The 17,748-nt window shown below is 36.4% G+C and overlaps 1 protein-coding gene across 1 annotated transcript; it reads left to right on the top strand.

The window, feature by feature from the left end:
- The first annotated feature begins 994 nt into the window (after positions 1-994).
- Positions 995-15,889, top strand: LOC134650585 (protein lin-28 homolog). Its single transcript, XM_063505539.1, has 5 exons — positions 995-1,727; positions 11,043-11,194; positions 14,343-14,515; positions 15,025-15,145; positions 15,454-15,889. Exons 1-5 carry the CDS (start codon positions 1,688-1,690, stop codon positions 15,532-15,534), a joined length of 567 nt encoding a protein of 188 aa, XP_063361609.1. The 5' UTR covers positions 995-1,687; the 3' UTR covers positions 15,535-15,889.
- The last annotated feature ends 1,859 nt before the right edge of the window (positions 15,890-17,748 follow it).

Here is a 17,748-nt window from a genome sequence, read left to right as displayed (position 1 = left end):
CTCTAAATTGGTGAAACTTAAGTTAATTCTGTTTTTCTACGCACCTAGTTAATCTACATTTCCTTTGATACTTTGATGACTTACCTAACTACATTCAAGGTTAATAAAATAATAAAAAAAGCAGGTGCAAACCCCCTCTATCCCCAAGTTCCGCTGTCCGGTAGAGCTTAGTTAAAACATGGTTAAAACATACAAAGGAATAGATAATAGGACGACACAATTGCGTTAGTTAGCAATCGTTTGTGAGATATTTCAGTTTGATTTTTAAAGATTAACCCGATTAGCATCCTAGATAATATGGCTAACTAACTCCCGGAGATGGGAGAAAGTCCATGTCAATCACGTTAGAAACTTGTATTTCTTGTGAGCGCGTTATTGTTCGCATTGTCGGTGCATAATTGTTTGAGGCGGCGACAATGCCGCGAGTTCGTCACCAACTGACAGCTTGCTAGGGGTTCCCTCGGGAGTGGGGTGCACGATTGTCCCATTTTTTTACTTACCTGGTTTGCATACATTAGAATGAACATTAAATTCAAATTTTATATAAAATCCGTTTCATTCAATTGTTTGTGTTAATGTTTGTGTGCACCCAAAGCCGGAACAAACGGAAACGAACGCGTTTAGTAAATAAAAATAACGAATAAAATACTAAATATTTTTTTAAAGAGTCTAGAGTATATTAAAAGTTACAAAGCAATTGATTACAAACTTATAGATATTTGCGTCACTAGATAAGGCTTAAATAGTTACTATAGTGGACTTACAATTAACTATAAAGATAAGAACAAATTCGTGTAGGTACATCATGTTTGTACTATTATTCAAATGTTTTTTGTCTATGATGACTTTTGACTTCGCCTATTATGATAAATCGATTAAGTATTAAACAATCGCATGACAGAAATATCACTAGTATTGTTCGTGTCGATTAAAACATCCTCTAAAATTGCGTTACCTATAAAATTGTTCAACAAATAGAAATACATATTTAATAATACGACGTAATAACAGCTACGTGGCTGTAGTACGCAGGTAGATACGCAATTTAATAATTAAATGTCAAAACTGTATTGTACGGCGTAAAATTAACAAAAGACACGCCTTAACTAAAAAATATTGGATCGTTCAACAAAAACTACTCGGACATCCCTAGACCCTTCGCTCGCTTCTAGGCGGATGGCGGTTTAAGTAAGTCGGGAGTGTTTTTTGTAAAGTTTAGATGTCGTTGACTATTTAAAGTGGTGTCCGCGTTAGGTAGTCGTGGTCGTGGCGTTCATTGCAGCGTTCCTCTTCCCGGTGGAAGTGGCGCGTTCTCCGCGAGCAAGTGACATATTTCGGGGCAAAGCGGCCACCGCTTTCGGCCGGTGCACACGTTTCGTTAGCTTCACTATTTTAAAAACTATCTACTTGCCGGTATCCGGGAAGGGACCGACCGCACCGCGCACCGTGCCACTCATTGCCGATGCAGTCGACCTGCGTACGCGTCGCTACGCTAGCCGCTTGACGTGCGTTCGCGCCCGCTCTCGTGCACCTTTCATTGTTGATATGTTATTATGTTATTTTTAAATGTGCGTAAACTACGTCAGTCAATGAACTCGTTGTAAACAAATAAAGTGCCTTATTTTGATGATGTTTGTTACGAAGAAGAGGTGATATTTGTTGGTGTTGTTAAGTTTCTTCATACACGATGAGCGGGAGGGAAGGCGGAAATGCAGTTCCGTCTTCGAGTGAGTATAATTTTTTTCTGTTATCTTATGACTTATGATTCTTATGAACATAGGAGTGTAGTGTTTGTATTTTATTGTAGTTGTTGTTTTATTTTTATGGTTTCCGTTAAGCTCGTTATAAATCTATCTTCACACGTGGGTAAGGAAGGGTGCGCCTGGTGCGCGCGCGCATACGCAATCAACTTACGTCAAAAGCTGTTGTATGCATCGGGACTTGACGTGACCCTTATCGGGCGGATGCGTAGCGAGCCCTGGGAGCCACTCGGGGGCATTTGTTTATATCATCATTGAAATTATTCAAATTGAGGTTAATAGAGTCTCGAACTGTAGATGTCGCACATATGCGCACCATGTTTACTTCGTCGACGCTGATTAACAACACGATATACATAATTATAACAGTAACCTCGTAGTTCTGTTATTGATGAAATAATAACGTCACGTTGTTTGCGCAACAGTTGCGTTTTAGATAAATTGATATCTGCAGGTACCTACCTAAACTGTAGAAATTATCTAACTAGTTTCTGTTAATGAATAAGAAACAATTAAAATGAGGAAGCTGGGTTATTTTTAAAAGCATTAATAAATAATGAGCATGTAAGAATGCAGTTTAGCAGCATTTCCTCAGGCACAGCTCTACGCATGAAGCTGTTGTTTACGATACCATACGATACTCCGTTTTGGGAGCTCGAGTGCATACCGCTGCTATGCACCGAATGTGTTTGTTTTCCGCATTACTTTCTAGATTCTAGCGCTATAAGTTTAAGGTGCGTTTTACAATGGGCTGGGTTATTTTCTATCTGTGTGGGTTAGAGCCGACTGCATTTTCGGAGGACCTTAATCTCCACTCCCCACTACACGACGTGTTTTTGTCGCCGACATGCCACGGAAATAGTGACGGACCCGTGTCGATATTTTTACTTGGGAATGAAAATAAAAGCAGGTCGAACTAGTCACGTCCTACTCATAACGAGGGGGCAACTATTTGTGATGCAGAAACGGTGTTGTTTACATTTCCTCAATGGTTTCCTTTTGTTTTGTTTGGATGTAGAAAGTATCTGAATGCCCTACGAGGGCTATAATAGCCCTAATTAAGAGCCAACCAATTATACCTAATAACAGTAATAACATTTTATGATCTGTACCTAGTTATTTTTGCTGCCAACCGTATTCTGGCATTGGATAAATATTATTTAATTTTAAAATCAGTATAAGTACTAAATTAAATTATTGTTGTACCTTCTAAGTTTGTTTTCAAGAGCTAAAAGATAGGAATAAGATGCTTATTCAATAGCCCTGACTTAAGAGGCAACAGGAGTGGTCATTTCTCCATACAAACGTACTCGACTGTTTCCTCTGTGGGTTTTGAAACTAGAGCAATGATTTTGTCAACATAGATTAATATCGTCAATATCTGTGTCCGACCGTTCTGATTTTTTTGATATTTTTGGTTTTTAAGGCGCTAGAGCCCTTCAAAAATGGCCAAAATGGCCTAATTGACTATGCCGCAATGAGAGGCGCGGTATTCAAAACTGATATCAATTAGCCAAAAAATCAAAACGGTCCGACACAGATAATTTCATAATCATTTAGATTTCCAAATTTGGTTACGATTGGTTAAGTTTTGGAGGAGGAAACAGTCGAGTACGAAACCTCGATTTTTGACGTTTTTTACGCAGGATTTTTCGCCTTGTCCTTATCGCACTAGTTTTAGGAGCCGCTTCCGTTAGCGAGACGGGTGTATTTACCTAAAATATTTAAATCTGAGCTCCTGTTTCGTCTTAAATTTTACTCGTAAATTTTGGAGCAAAACAGAAAAAAAACAACACAAATCTATTCGTGCTGAACTTTTAAAAGTCGCATGAAGTTCAGTTACGTCCCTACCAAGGGGTCCGAGTTCGTAACCAGTCAATTAAATACGAATAGTGGTACTTGTTGCTGTCTCTTTCACTCCCGTCCAAGATCCCGCGGCAGGCGCCACTTGACGGTGATTCACGTTTGAATTCCATGCCTACGATTGATAACAGGCCCTGTGTTCCCATAGCTTTGCAAGCATAGCCGGCTTACAAAGACCAAAATAACTTGACCTAAGCAATCCTTAACAAATACACGTAATCGAAACTTACGATTAATAATGGTCCAGCTGACTTGAACGCTCCATAAGCGACTGGAACACAGTCCCAGCAAAAAGTAGTGAATGGCAGGACGTTTTAGGTCATTTACTTACAGCCCATGCGTGCCACATTCATAGAAATGTGTTTTGTTTACTAAAATATTAACTGTTTATCAACCACTTAGCGCACACGTGCTCGTGCGTTTATTCATACTGGAAATTCTTTGAAATGGCCCGCACCTATTTGACTTTCAAAGTGTAATACATAGTACCAAACTACCTATGACGAAACAGGACATTAGGAAAAACTAAGTCGGATAAGGTTGCTCGATGTAAGTAGGTATAAGTTTTCTTTTAATCTAGCTACTCTACTCTAATTGATAGGTCGCAATCGAGTCTTTCTCATAGACGTAACAAGAACCTTCTTAATTGTTATTTAATTGTCGTAGAGACAGTTTAGTGATTACGATTTTGTCACATGTCATTCAATCAACAACGGGGAATATAATTAATGATATTTAACTGTATACAGTCTGCGGCAGATGTTTTGGTGTGAACATTTCTTAACGTATTGGTGTGTACGGAAAAAGAATTATTTAATATACAGGCATCAACAAAAATATGTGTTTTATACATAATACAAAAAAGAGTGCTCAAAAAAGACTAGTCGAGTTCAGACAAATGTACACACCTCGATTGCTAAGATTCTGCGGAAATATTTTGTTGCGTATCTATAAAGATCTTTATTGATCCAGTAATTTGATGTGCTGAGAAATACTCCTCCATAGCCAATGATAAATATAGTATTGCGGAAAGCTAAGAATATATATACTCTTATTACTTTAACTTTCCATAGGTAGGTTTATTTATGCACATAAGAAGTAACGCCAAAAATATATTTAAAGTTCGGAGAGAACGTAAAGATCGAGCCCTTTCCCACGAATTTTATATGCCTCATAAAATTCGACATACTTCTGTTATTGGAAATAACTCGAGATGTTTATAACGCTGTGTTTTTGGCGCTCGAGTTTGACAGGTATGCTAATCTGAATGTCAAACATTAACCAACTACACTGAAATCAAAAATAATAAGTACCTACTTATTGAGGGAAGCCTAAACTATAAAATTTCTCTACATTTTTGTGAAATTTCACCAGAAATAAAAGGAGTCTCCATTTATTTTGGAAATGAAAAATTTCATACCCAGTAGCCCAACGTTTTAAAAGAAAACCAACTACTCGGTACTTTAAGTCTGACTCATATTGTTTTATAATACAAGTTCAAAGTTCATGTAAGTTACGTTACCTAAATTTTTACTGGTCACAATTAATTCGTCATAACTTTGTAATTCTGTAAACATGTGAGTGACTAAGCCTTTCCTACTGTAGGAGGAGCCGCGACGGAAATAGGTGAATTCCTTATTTGTTTCTAATAAGATTATAACTACGAACCGTGGACCCACGACATGGTAAAACATACAACTAGCCTAGTTTTTACCGTTTACCATGCTCAACCATGTACTTACAGATTGTACAGTGAGCTGCGAAATTGCATGGAAATATTATGAATGAATTATAACATATAACTATATATGATAATTCCGCCATGCACTTTTGCGGCTGATCGTTCAGTCAGCATCAAATAGATGGGTACTGACCCCCAAATTGGCCAAATATATCGTAACACACCTTTGTTACCATTGAAATAAGAATGTGTTTGTGTACCAATACTTTTGCTGATTTTGCGTCATTATGCTGCTGACTTTACGTACTTACTACGCCCTTCTAGTCAACCAAATTATCTTCATTATCTCTACATATATCGTATGTTTTAATTAGTAGTTTTAATTGTTCGAATCAGGACTATTGTTTCAACTGCATCAATTACAGCATGCTTGGAAGGTGCACACCACGTACGCAGTTGGCATGCAGTTCCAACACATATAAAAGTAGGAATGCAGTCTATCTCGTTGATCAGCCAGACTAGGTAGGTTTCAACACTTAGGAATCACAATTTCAATTACCTACCTGTATTTTACGGGAAGCTCACAAATGACTAAACAAACGTTTTAGAGTTAGTGAGCACCTCCTTGGCTCCTAAATAATTGAAAGTGACTGTACCTTAAAACAAATTTACCTTTAACCGTGCCATTTTCATTTTTCTCTTACTAACCCATTTATATTGCTCATGCTAAGCTTTTGGTAAAGTGCATTGTGTAGTAAGTACTTATTTATCTTTTCTTGTACCTAATGCAATATGATTTTGAACAAATGAAATGTTCAATATGTGTGGGGTTCCCTATCCCTCGCTTTCTAAAATTACACAGAATAAATCCTCATTCTATAAATAGTGCCTGCAAAGGTGAACAGATACGATGGAGGTAAAACTTAGATCTGGGAATGCATTATGTGTATAAAGTAAAATAGAGTGTGAAGTTTACAATAATTATTCAACTTTACACTAAAAACACCTCAAAAGTTCTGCACAAATAAATAAGAAGCTTTGATTGAAGAAAATGTCATATCGGCTCATACAATATTTTGCTATAGACGTATTTCATTTACATTTATAATTAATTATTTCTTATTTCTATACCTACATAATTATGTTGCTCATGTAAAATAGTTGGCAATTATTTGCCAACCGCTATGGTGGTTTTCAGGTTTTTTAGTCGAAGGTAGCTAAGTTTTATGACTAAAACTAGCTTAAATACCTAGATGTATAATTTTACTTATCATATTAATACAAGTCAGCTTCAATCGGCCAAGACCTTCACCAGTTCGTAGCTGATCTTGATAACTTCATACCAACCAACCACCTCAGTTGAATGGTTATTATAATTATTTCATTAGCGTATTTTTACATTACCTACCTATTCAAGTATAATTCAATGTATGATTATCATCCGTGTACACATTTAATATATTGACAATGCTTAGAAAGCATTATACAGTAACTTTTTATACGTTACAATTAATAACACTTTAGTAAATGAATCCACTATTTAAAAAGTTGAAGTATATTTACTTTGACGCGTCCGTGGGTACCGGTTAAAAGGAATGCAATCAGATGTTACATATGCATTAAAAACATTTGGTTGCATTGAAATTCCTGAGTGCATGTTGACTTGGAGTGTGGAATGAGCGCCGCACTGCCGGCGATAAGCTATTGCAATGAAATACTGCGATCATTTGAAACTTATCTTCATGAAGTCGATCGATATTTTTAAGCTTTAAGACTACAGATCCAGAATGATGTACATTTATACTAGGTACAGTATTTTTCAATTCGGTTTCTTACTGGCGAACTATATGTAATTATATAGCAATGCCACTAGTATATGCTATGAACTGCCGATAATACCATTTGGGTAGGTACACGATCAACATTTTAGTTATAGAATATGAAACAAAATAAGAATATGAAATGGGCCAAATATAATTTTTTTGTCTTTAAGATAAAAGAATCTGACAAAAATAGAATAATACTGAAAAAGGCATGTCACATAGATATTGAATACTTAAAAAAAAAACAATTACATATATCGCACCATATTTCGATTCCTATGTGGTAAACGGTTAATAAAAAGTACGTACAAGCCTACATAGTTACCTAATGTCTGAATCACGTCCAAATCCTTATGCGTCAAAGAGAGAAAAATGTAGCACATGTATGCAAAACACTTCTTTTTAGTGCCAACCCTGGCAAAGAAGCTCGCACAATAGAAAAATATTCATGGGTATAAATTAGAACAACTACTGCTTAAATGTACTGCTGTTGATGACTTAATTAATATAATAGCCATCATGCGCCGGCGCTTTTATCACTGGAAATGAGATAAACTCATATGTCTTAATATTCAAAACATTAAAATGTTCCACTTTTAATTGTCGTGAAGCTGGCCACTGTTACATCCTCTAGCCGCCCAGAGATCTATACAGGGTGATCTATACCTGTAACAGGAGCAATAAATTAAACTGTAGGCTGTACTCCTCAAACTGACCAACATTTGTTCAGCAACTTTTGAAAATAACTCATGTTTTGATTTTTATTATACACTTCAAAGTTTATTCTAAGACGCAATATATTGCAAATTTTGTTATGTTTAAAGCGTGACAAGCAACGTCAAACACACTGATGTCAGCGTACATTGAAGGCAATATTTATTTTGTATGAAAAAAGAGGAAGTCTAAAGGATTCATAATTTTTAAAAGTTGCTGAACAAATGTTGGTCAGTTTGAGGAGTACAGCCTGTAGTTTAATTTATTGCTCCTGTTACAGGAAGTACCCTGTATACTCGTATAAAAAAGTCTAAATTGAAACTTTCTTTTTGACAAATCACAATTTCTATTTTCCTGGGAATTTTGATGTCTGTGCAGTTAGAGGTTAAAGGGGTTTAGGTTAAGGGGTAGAGGTCAAAGGGGGGAGGTTAAACGGTCTAAAACTGCCGCATATACCTTTGCTTCTGGAGCCAAGATATTTACATATTTCCCTATATAATATGCTACCCAATCAAATCGATGTTTAATTTGACAATACATATAACAACCTTAACTCTAACGCCGATTAAATGTTTATTTATATTTCTGTTGAAAAAATTATATACATACCTATAGGCAGTTAGGCACTTAGCATTCCTGTGGCCAAGTAAAAAACCCAGATGTTCAGCTAGCTTGCTGCGATCTTTGCTATCTAATAGGTAAAGAAGTATTCTAAAATATTTCTTTAATATCACATAATTTTATCATTAATAGTTTAGCTGCAGGTAAATATGTTTAATGACACTAAACATGAAAGCGATCTTATTTAGGAGTGACACTGAGTTAAAAAAGTTATTTGGTTATTTTGGTCAGCTTAAGCTGGCGTACTTGCCAGCTAAACCAAAATACTCAAATGTTTGGTTAACAAGTTAATTAAAATAAATATCTACACAGTTCTATGTAGGTGGCACCACACGAAAATCATTAATTACATTCCTTTTACCCGCCCGGTTGTAAAAACTCATCTTATTGACATTTGTAACGCGTTTCAGAGAAGCGGTGTGTCGATGGCTTGGAATCCGCCCAAACTAGAAATGCATCTGTTTACGTCGGTACTGTACCTTATGTACCAGAGTTACGTACGCTGTTTAGTTTGGTGATTTATTTTACCGTAAGCAATAAAATTTATTACAATTACTGTAAAACTGAAAGAGAGTTACAGAAAGGCTTGAAAAAAAAAATACAGCTATTTTTTAAAATGTTTTATCAACATTAAGTGCTAATGCGAAATGCATCGATCGACATGGAAATTGTATTTGAATTGGACATGCATCTATCAAAATCAAGATTACGAGTATTTTGGCCTTGTTACTTATTCAAATAGCATTTAAATCGATCATAAGCATGGTATCTGGTAGCCTTACGTGACTTCAAAGACGTGTACGACGCGGCGAGGCAACGCTGAATTCAAAACTAAAAAGATCTTAACTACATAAAAGCGCCATGCGTGGTTGTTGCGTTTGGCGTTTGGGCAGCGGGCGAGCGGCGCGGGGCGCGGGGGGCGCACGAATGCCTGCTAGGTGCAGTGTTACGGCAATGAATGAAGAGGTACCAGAAACGCAACCTAAATACCAGACATTCCTCTAGTCCCCGGCGTTGCCACGTGTGGTGCGCAGCTCTACGCCCGAAATAATATGCTTAGCTTACATACCGTCACTTGAAAATGTGTAACGAATTAGCAAAGCTACCGATAAACTTTCGTCTTTATCAAACGATACCCGTAGGCCACACACAGTTAAAGTGTTAGTCGCAATTTTGTTACATGGCATAGGTATTTTTATAAGATATTGAATTCGATTACTAATTATGGTAGCGCTTACTAATGTTTTTACGTTACTTATTTCCGAATAATTCGCTCTTAGTCACATCTTTTTCGATACAATGCGGAAGTTGCGTAAAGCCCTGATTAGTCATGTTTACGATTATTAATTGAATTGAAGCGCCCACCTACATACCTACTCGTAAACATATTAACAATGTCATGTGAACTATCCGCCTCCTAAAGTCTTCGAGTTCAATAACCATACAAACATGTAAAAAGGCTATTCTTTATTTCGGTTCCCACGTTATTTTTTGTATAGGAGCCCGATAAAGGGAATCGTATACCCTTTCTTAGTCCGGTAAACAACCGCCAGCCCTTATTTATTGCTAATAGATTTCCGAACGATGTAGTTGTCCCGGTATGCATTTATAAAAAGGGAACATCCACTTGCCTTTAACAACTGTACCAAATTAGAATTTAGAATTTAATTGGTCAGGTCTAATGTTGCGCTTTCTTATCAGCTTTCATTAAAACATGGTATCTACTAGTAGAGTGAAGTAAAATAATATGCTCCATAGTTTAACCCAATGTGCATTACAACCCAAAAGGCCCAATGTGCATTACAATGCACACTCCATTTCAATCTAATTCGAACCTTGTAAAAACTACATTAGGTAGCATTTCTTTTGTTCAATTGTTTTCTAAAACAAACGAAAGTCACCCTAATCTACAAGGTTCAAATTTCAAATAGGGAAACTTTCTATGGTGGGCCTTATAAGGCTATATTGAGCAACGCATTCCTCGTAGAGTATTGGAATTCGGAACCCTCATTGAGGTTTTGGAATCGGAAATAAAGGATGGCATTAAAAGTAGAGATACCCCGAATAGTGGTTTTGGCCGAATACCGAATACCGAATATTCGGCCCCTCTCTCGGCCGAATACCGAATATTCGGCGACCGAATATTCGGCATGACATGCGAACATTTTGAGTCACAATTATTATGAAAACTGATCACTAAAAAGCTCAACGTTAGATGACGTTAACTAAGATATATTTTTGTTGAACAGCATTAATGAATAGAGTCAAACAAAACAGACTCATGATAAAAATAAAATGTTTTTTAATCAAAAAATGCTCAAAAAAAAGGGCCTTCGTGTTTAACAACTTTCCAAGAACACATTCTAAATATACCTACAGAGTTTTTGGTTATTTTTATTGTGCAATTTTTCTTTTTAAGTACTAACAACAGATATTCGGTATTCGGCCGAATAGTAGGCAACATTCGGCCAAATACCGAATATTCGGCAAAGTGGCCGAATAGGCCGAATACCGAATAGTTGCCGAATATTCGTGGCATCTCTAATAATAAGGCATAAGTCTTGACTTTATTTATTGCAGGTGTCGGGAACGCAGCGGGCTCGGGCGCGGGCGCGGCGCCGGCGGGGGTGACGGGGGTCACGCGGCGCGGTCGCTGCAAGTGGTTCAACGTGGCCAAAGGCTGGGGGTTCATCACGCCGGACGACGGTGGCCAGGATGTCTTTGTGCATCAGGTAATTAGATATCACTACATGTATAAAAGTATAAAACAAAGTCGGATTTTGATGATTTGTTAATAGATAGAGTGATTCAGGAGGAAGCTTTATGTATAATTTGTTAACCCGTGCCGGGGCGGGTCGCTAGTTTATTAAACAACGATGGTAAGGTCACAAAATTTAACACGGATGGCTGGATGGCTAGAAAATATCTGCTGACGACATTAAAGCAAAGACAGTTTAGCACAGAACTGAGATATGCAGCGCAAAAGACAATTGTAGGTTATCAAATGAGTAAATGAATACCACATTATTTCCACTACCACGAATGCATACTTACTGTACTGCATTAGGGCTGATTTAGACGGCGCGCGAACTCGCATGCGATTTTATTTATATTTCGGACTGTTGGTTACGTTCAATTTTACCGACCGATCATAACCCGCAATGTAATGAAACTCGCATGCGAGTTCACGCATCGTCTAAATGATACAGGAAAGAAAATATGTATTGTGATTTTAGTTGTGCTTTTTGAAATTCAGAGATTTATCCCCAGTTCAGCCTAACTCCGGATTTTAAGGAACTGACATTCTGCCGGGCCTTACATTCGCATAATTATGAGTATTATGAGTGCTTTAATTGTATCAAATCGTTCATATATTGTTGACTTCAATAATTTGGCCAATTTGATAAAAAATGGTAAGCTAGAAGAGCTCTTTAATCTGGGCGGAATATATTCAAAATCCCAAGTTGTTCCCGAATGTGTATTTACTCGTAAGTAGGTAGTATTTGATTGACTATACGTAATGCACATTTTTATAACATAGGACATAGGTACGGTAAAATCCCGCTTATGTAATACAGAATAGGGAACTCTATCTATTCACCAAATGTTAACAAAAAAAAAACGACAACATTAAACAAATGTATTTAATTACACAAACGGGTCTACCGCGATATAGTTAAAACAATGAAACTATAACGCGGTAGACCCGTTTGTGTAATTAAATATGTGTACAAAACGCGAAAGTTTAAAGTGTTATATTAAACAAATGCCCATAATATACAGGGTGCCCAGTAATTAGTGGATAACCTTCTAACTACCGACAGAGCACCTTAGGCTGGTCCAGAAAATGCACTTATAGGTCTAGTAAAAGTTTCGTGGTTTTCGAGATAATCGAACTTTTCTGTCTTTTTTAATGGCTAGCTCCATACTTCACTTTAATCACAATCTAGGCCATATCTTTGTCTGTAAAGATGTAATTAGCGTCTGTGATACCATTTTAGAATCAGTATTAGATAAACTATTTTTAAGAAAGTTGGCCATTCTGTTCTCCATACATTTTTTTTTTCACCACAAACGATCAAACTTATTGAAATTTTTTAAGAAAAAATTGATTGGGTTTTTTTGTGTGGCTACCATAAAGCGACAACCATAGGTGGTAACGAAAGGTACGATCGCTGTGTATCGCTCCAACCTATGGTTATCGCTGCCACGACATTGAGCGACTTGCGACGGTGGCAGCGATAACCATAGGTTGGAGCGAGACACAGCGATCGGAGCTTTCGTTCCCACCTATGGTTGTCGCTTTATGGTAGCCACACAAAAAAATCCAATCAATTTTTTCTTAAAAAATTTCAATAAGTTTGATCGTTTGTGGTGAAAAAAAAAATGTATGGAGAACAGAATGGCCAACTTTCTTAAAAATAGTTTATCTAATACTGATTCTAAAATGGTATCACACACGCTAATTACATCTTTACAGACAAAGATATGGCCTAGATTGTGATTAAATTGAAGTATGGAGCTAGCCATTAAAAAAGACAGAAAAGTTCGATTATCTCGAAAACCACGAAACTTTTACTAGACCTATAAGTGCATTTTCTGGACCAGCCTAAGGTGCTCTGTCGGTGGTTAGAAGGTTATCCACTAATTACTGGGCACCCTGTATATTTGCTTTGTGGAATAAGTTTCATATTAAAATGTATAATTCCTGTAACTACAAAATATTTCAACACTCCTATTAACTCCAGAATAGTAGAAATGAATCCATTCACAAATAGTGGCGTATCTAGGTTGACGGTTGACCTGATAGTGCGCTTGTTTGTTTGTTCGTCTTATCAAGGCCGGATGTTTTTTCTATTACATTTACGCTACTAAACTTGTACTTCGGAACGCTGGAGCGGTAAAATGTATATGTATTAGGTTGTGCGCGGTTATTGGGGAGCGATAACGTTGATTTTTCTCATAAATGATAAGTAGCTGAACTGGGTACACAACGTGGTCAATGTTACGACATACATACATACATACATACATAGTACAATTCATTTAAATATCGTCAGCGGATAACATTTTTAATCTCGGTATTATTACTATGCTTCTCTTGAGAAGTCGATCAAATTAGTTAACCTTAATTAAAACTTGACTATTTCAATAGGTACATACTTTATTTTCTGTGATTTTCTATGGTTAGGAACCTGTATTAACTAACTCTCGCTTAAAGTTGGCCTCAACAGGAAGCGAGACGCCATTTCTGGCTGTTCTGCGCAGTTTGTCGCCATTCAAGATGAGCTTCTTGAAGCTACCCAGGGCTATAACCGCGAAAATCGAAGTTCGTAAATTTCGGGCATTTTTCTCTCACTCTAATTACGCCTTCATTGAAGTAAAAGAGAAGATCCACGCCATTTGCGAATTTCGGTTTTCGCGGTAGACCCGCAGCAGTGTTAAAGTTAGAAGAATAAGGTGGTTTACCAATAAGTTTTCCGTTAAAAAGTAATGACAACCAGAAATTTTCAGACAAATTAGCCCGTTTCAATAATAACTATTATTGAGTGTCTCTTAAAATCTCCAAATTGGCAAAATTCTATATTGATTTCAATTCGAAATGATCAATGTTTTTTTCGTTATATTTAGTGCAACAGCGCCACATGTTTGTATTGGTTTCTTTTACTATCGTAGTTGAATAAAATATTAAGTTATGAAGTTAGAGAATATTAAAGGCGAACATATAAACACATTGTTACTCGTAATGTTGCAATTTACACTAATAACCCTTCTTAGCAATGGTTTCTCAATAATGCACTGCCGTGAAACTTTACCATTGATGCCGTGTTGTCCCTTAATCCACTAGCAAATTAACAGCCACTAATTACTTGATTTCAGAGCGTCATTCAAATGCCAGGATTCCGGTCTCTGGGCGATGAGGAAGCCGTGGAGTTCGAGTGCAAGGAGTCCGACAAGGGGCTCGAGGCTACCAGAGTCTCCGGGCCCTCGGCCGTGGACTGCCAGGGCTCTCATCGCAGGCCGCTCTCCAAGAAACGGTTCAGAAAAATACGGTAATCTTAATAAAACTGGAGGTCAACCGATGGGTAGTATGAACCCAACATCAGAATTTTAAGTTAACATTGGATGGCATATTTTAAAGGGAGATATAAAACGAGCAACCTACAAATTTACTTAGCAGCTATACTCATCGAATAATCTCAAGCCTTAATCGCTATAGGTATTCATGCGATCATATTCGGGATTGAAGAAATCTGGCATAACTAAATTTATGCAATACAAATACCTATTTCACAACTTTATTTTTTTACATAATCAAATCAGAATTTTTTATACATCACCACTAGAATGACGGTACGGTAGACATTTTAGACCAACACAGCTTCTCCCACCTATATTATAAGGTCTACCGTATACTGAGGCGTTCGCGTTATGAAAGATGTTATTAGTCAGCTACGGACTGGTTCTGGGTTTCACTGGAGGGTTAATCTTCCATTCAGGGTAAAACAAACCCGAGTTTACGGTATTAAAATATATTATAATAAATGTTTCGATCTTCCAGCTGCTACAACTGCGGAGAGTTCGCCAACCATATAGCCGCCAAGTGCAACATCGACCCGCAACCAAAGAGGTGTCACAATTGCAAGAGCGAAGACCATCTCATCGCTGATTGTCCTATAAAGGTACATCACCATTGACAGTTTAGCCTCTTGTCGCCGACTCAGTAGCAGATTAATGGGGAGGGTTAAGGGGCTCAAGCCCGCCTCTGGCGTCACAGCATTCAAAATTCAAAAAATCAACTACTAAAAGTAATGCAAAGTTCACAAGAATGATGGTAAGTAGGTACTGACATATTTCTCGTACCCCTCGTATTTGCCGCAATCAAAGAATTTTGACACATTGTGATATATGTATGTGTGTGTGATATTGCTTAAAAACATCTCAGACTATTAAACCTTATTGCTTACTTAATGTTATTTTTTTGTTACAGGTTGAAAAGAAGAGCGATCAGCAAACGAAGAGTTCCGACAGTTCTCAAGACAGCCAAGATGAGAGCGCGCAGCAGACATGATGGTCCTATCCTAGATGGGTTGTCAAGCATTCTAGCGGCATTGGTTCTTTAATTTTACAAATATAGGCCGTAAGCTAAAGAATGCATAATATTTCGTCGACGCAGACATACAGATCTATTTACTTAAATAAACATGTAACTATCTACCTCAAATGCATCTATAAAAACAAGACATAAACTAATACAAAAAGTACAAAGCAAGACTGATAAGTACAAATATCATTATACTTATTTAATTTTGTTATTACAAGATTAAGTTTAACTTTAGTGCGCTATAAGAGACCTGATTTTTTATCATACCTATTGCTAATTTATTTTAATATACTTATTTACTGATTATTCAGAAATCCTTTCAAGCCTTTTGACCTATCAAACGTTTTGTAATACGTCACATTGTATTGTTTCCTTTCATGCATACCGGTAATCGCAGTATGTTATTAGACTACTTAATTGATGGCATCTAAATTATTCGACGTATTTGTTTTAAAGCAACTGGTATAATTTTAAAGAAATGCGGCATGAATATTATACCTATACCTACGGCATATAAGTACCTACAGCGAAGTTAGCTGGCGCCATTAGAGAGTATCCCCAATTATCCAAACATGTTGAAACTGACATATCCTACTTCTATCTAAGTAATTTTATTAAAGTATCAGAATGTAATTTACTATTGGATAAATAAAGTAGGCAAATTACTTAATTCACTGAAAAAAAAATATGCTAAAAGGAAGCGTACAATGTTATTATTCAAATATCGCAAATCTGGTTACCAGTGTAATGTTTTACATCGGATTTGAATACTTTAGCTTGCTTTAACGCCACTTAGTGTAAGGCCTGAGTGGACGCTCGAAGCGGAGCGTTCGGCGGGGCGTGCAGCGTGGCGTCGGGCTCACAAGTAATTTGAGCAGCGTGCACTAATGACGCTTGCATTAGTTTGACATGCACGCCGCACGCCCCGCCCCGCTGCACGCCCAACTCGAGCGTCCACTCAGGCCTTACACTTATACAATCCTACTACTGTTTTGAATTCTATTATAAGTATCTATCTTAAGTACAAAATATGTGTTCGAGTGTCAATATTATAATTTTCCTATATCGTATTTACCCAAAGTTAAGTGTGTGTTTAAATCATTATTATCAATATTATTAATTTTATTGCTAAATTCTATTAATGACAAACTTTACGTAATATTAGAATAATAGTATGTACAAGTAGCTATTATTAGACCAAATAAGGAATTTAAAGTTTACAATGTTAAAACGGAATTAATAATATTTTCTATTACTTACTTTAAGGCTTGTTCTTTGTGCCATGAAGTATTTATTAATTAATATGGTTATTTGACGAAAACGAGCTATACCTAACTTATTTAGCTTCTACTGTCTGAAGGTCTTCGAACTTAAATATCTTATTTGGTCTTTTTAGCAAATACAGCGGTTAAACATAATGATTATTGATTAGGTTAAACATTCTTGGTCATTCAAATTTAGAAATATAGCTACACTTCATTTTTATTAATTTCTACATAAATAATGTATGTACCTGCTATGTTTCTAGACCGTAACCAAAATGATGTCTACAGAAATGGACATTTATTTTAAATACTGAGAATGTACGGTACATATGAGCAGTGCAATTGTTTTATCGATATACATACATTACCAATAACCAATTAATAAGTAATAGAAAAAAAAATAGACTGTAAACAACGTGCCAAAGTTCACTTAACACCGTTGCAATAATTAATTTAGTTACACTGTAATGTCCAGGGGGCGTCAGATGAGTTAACTTGTTTTAATGTTAAGATTGAAAAAAGTATGTTAAGTAAGCACACACATCCACCTACTAAAATCAAAGTACGTTTTTGTAAATGTAACAAAAGCCATGAGTAATGTTTATACTTTAAGTTTGCTCAAAAGCCTAATGATAAGTGACGTTTTTATAAGTATAGGTACTTAATTACACAGAAAACATTGCGAAGAAGTCTGTTTATCTAGTTTTATACTTTAAGTAATTGCAATAATGATTTTACATTACCTACTTACCGTCACGTAACTATTTCTTGGAATTATATTCTGTTAATCATGAATTAGCCATTTTTTATGCTATAATATTGAATAAATGTAAACTAAACTTATATACCATTACCGTTAATAAACATACAAAAAAAAAATTAGGACATCTACATTTTGGTAAAAAGCTAAACTAAA

This window comes from Cydia amplana, chromosome 8 (assembly GCF_948474715.1).
Source record: "Cydia amplana chromosome 8, ilCydAmpl1.1, whole genome shotgun sequence".
Classification (NCBI taxonomy): domain Eukaryota; kingdom Metazoa; phylum Arthropoda; class Insecta; order Lepidoptera; family Tortricidae; genus Cydia; species Cydia amplana.
The sequence above is the reverse complement of the archived record's forward strand: the minus strand, read 5'-3'. Positions and strand labels throughout refer to the sequence as shown.

Excerpts from the sequence above, each read along its gene's own strand:
- LOC134650585 (XM_063505539.1), top strand. The coding sequence starts at position 1,688 with ATGAGCGGGAGGGAAGGCGGAAATGCAGTTCCGTCTTCGA. Across the intron at positions 1,728-11,042 it reads AAATGCAGTTCCGTCTTCGA|GTGTCGGGAACGCAGCGGGC; the intron begins GTGAGTATAATT and ends TATTTATTGCAG. Across the intron at positions 14,516-15,024 it reads AAACGGTTCAGAAAAATACG|CTGCTACAACTGCGGAGAGT; the intron begins GTAATCTTAATA and ends TCGATCTTCCAG.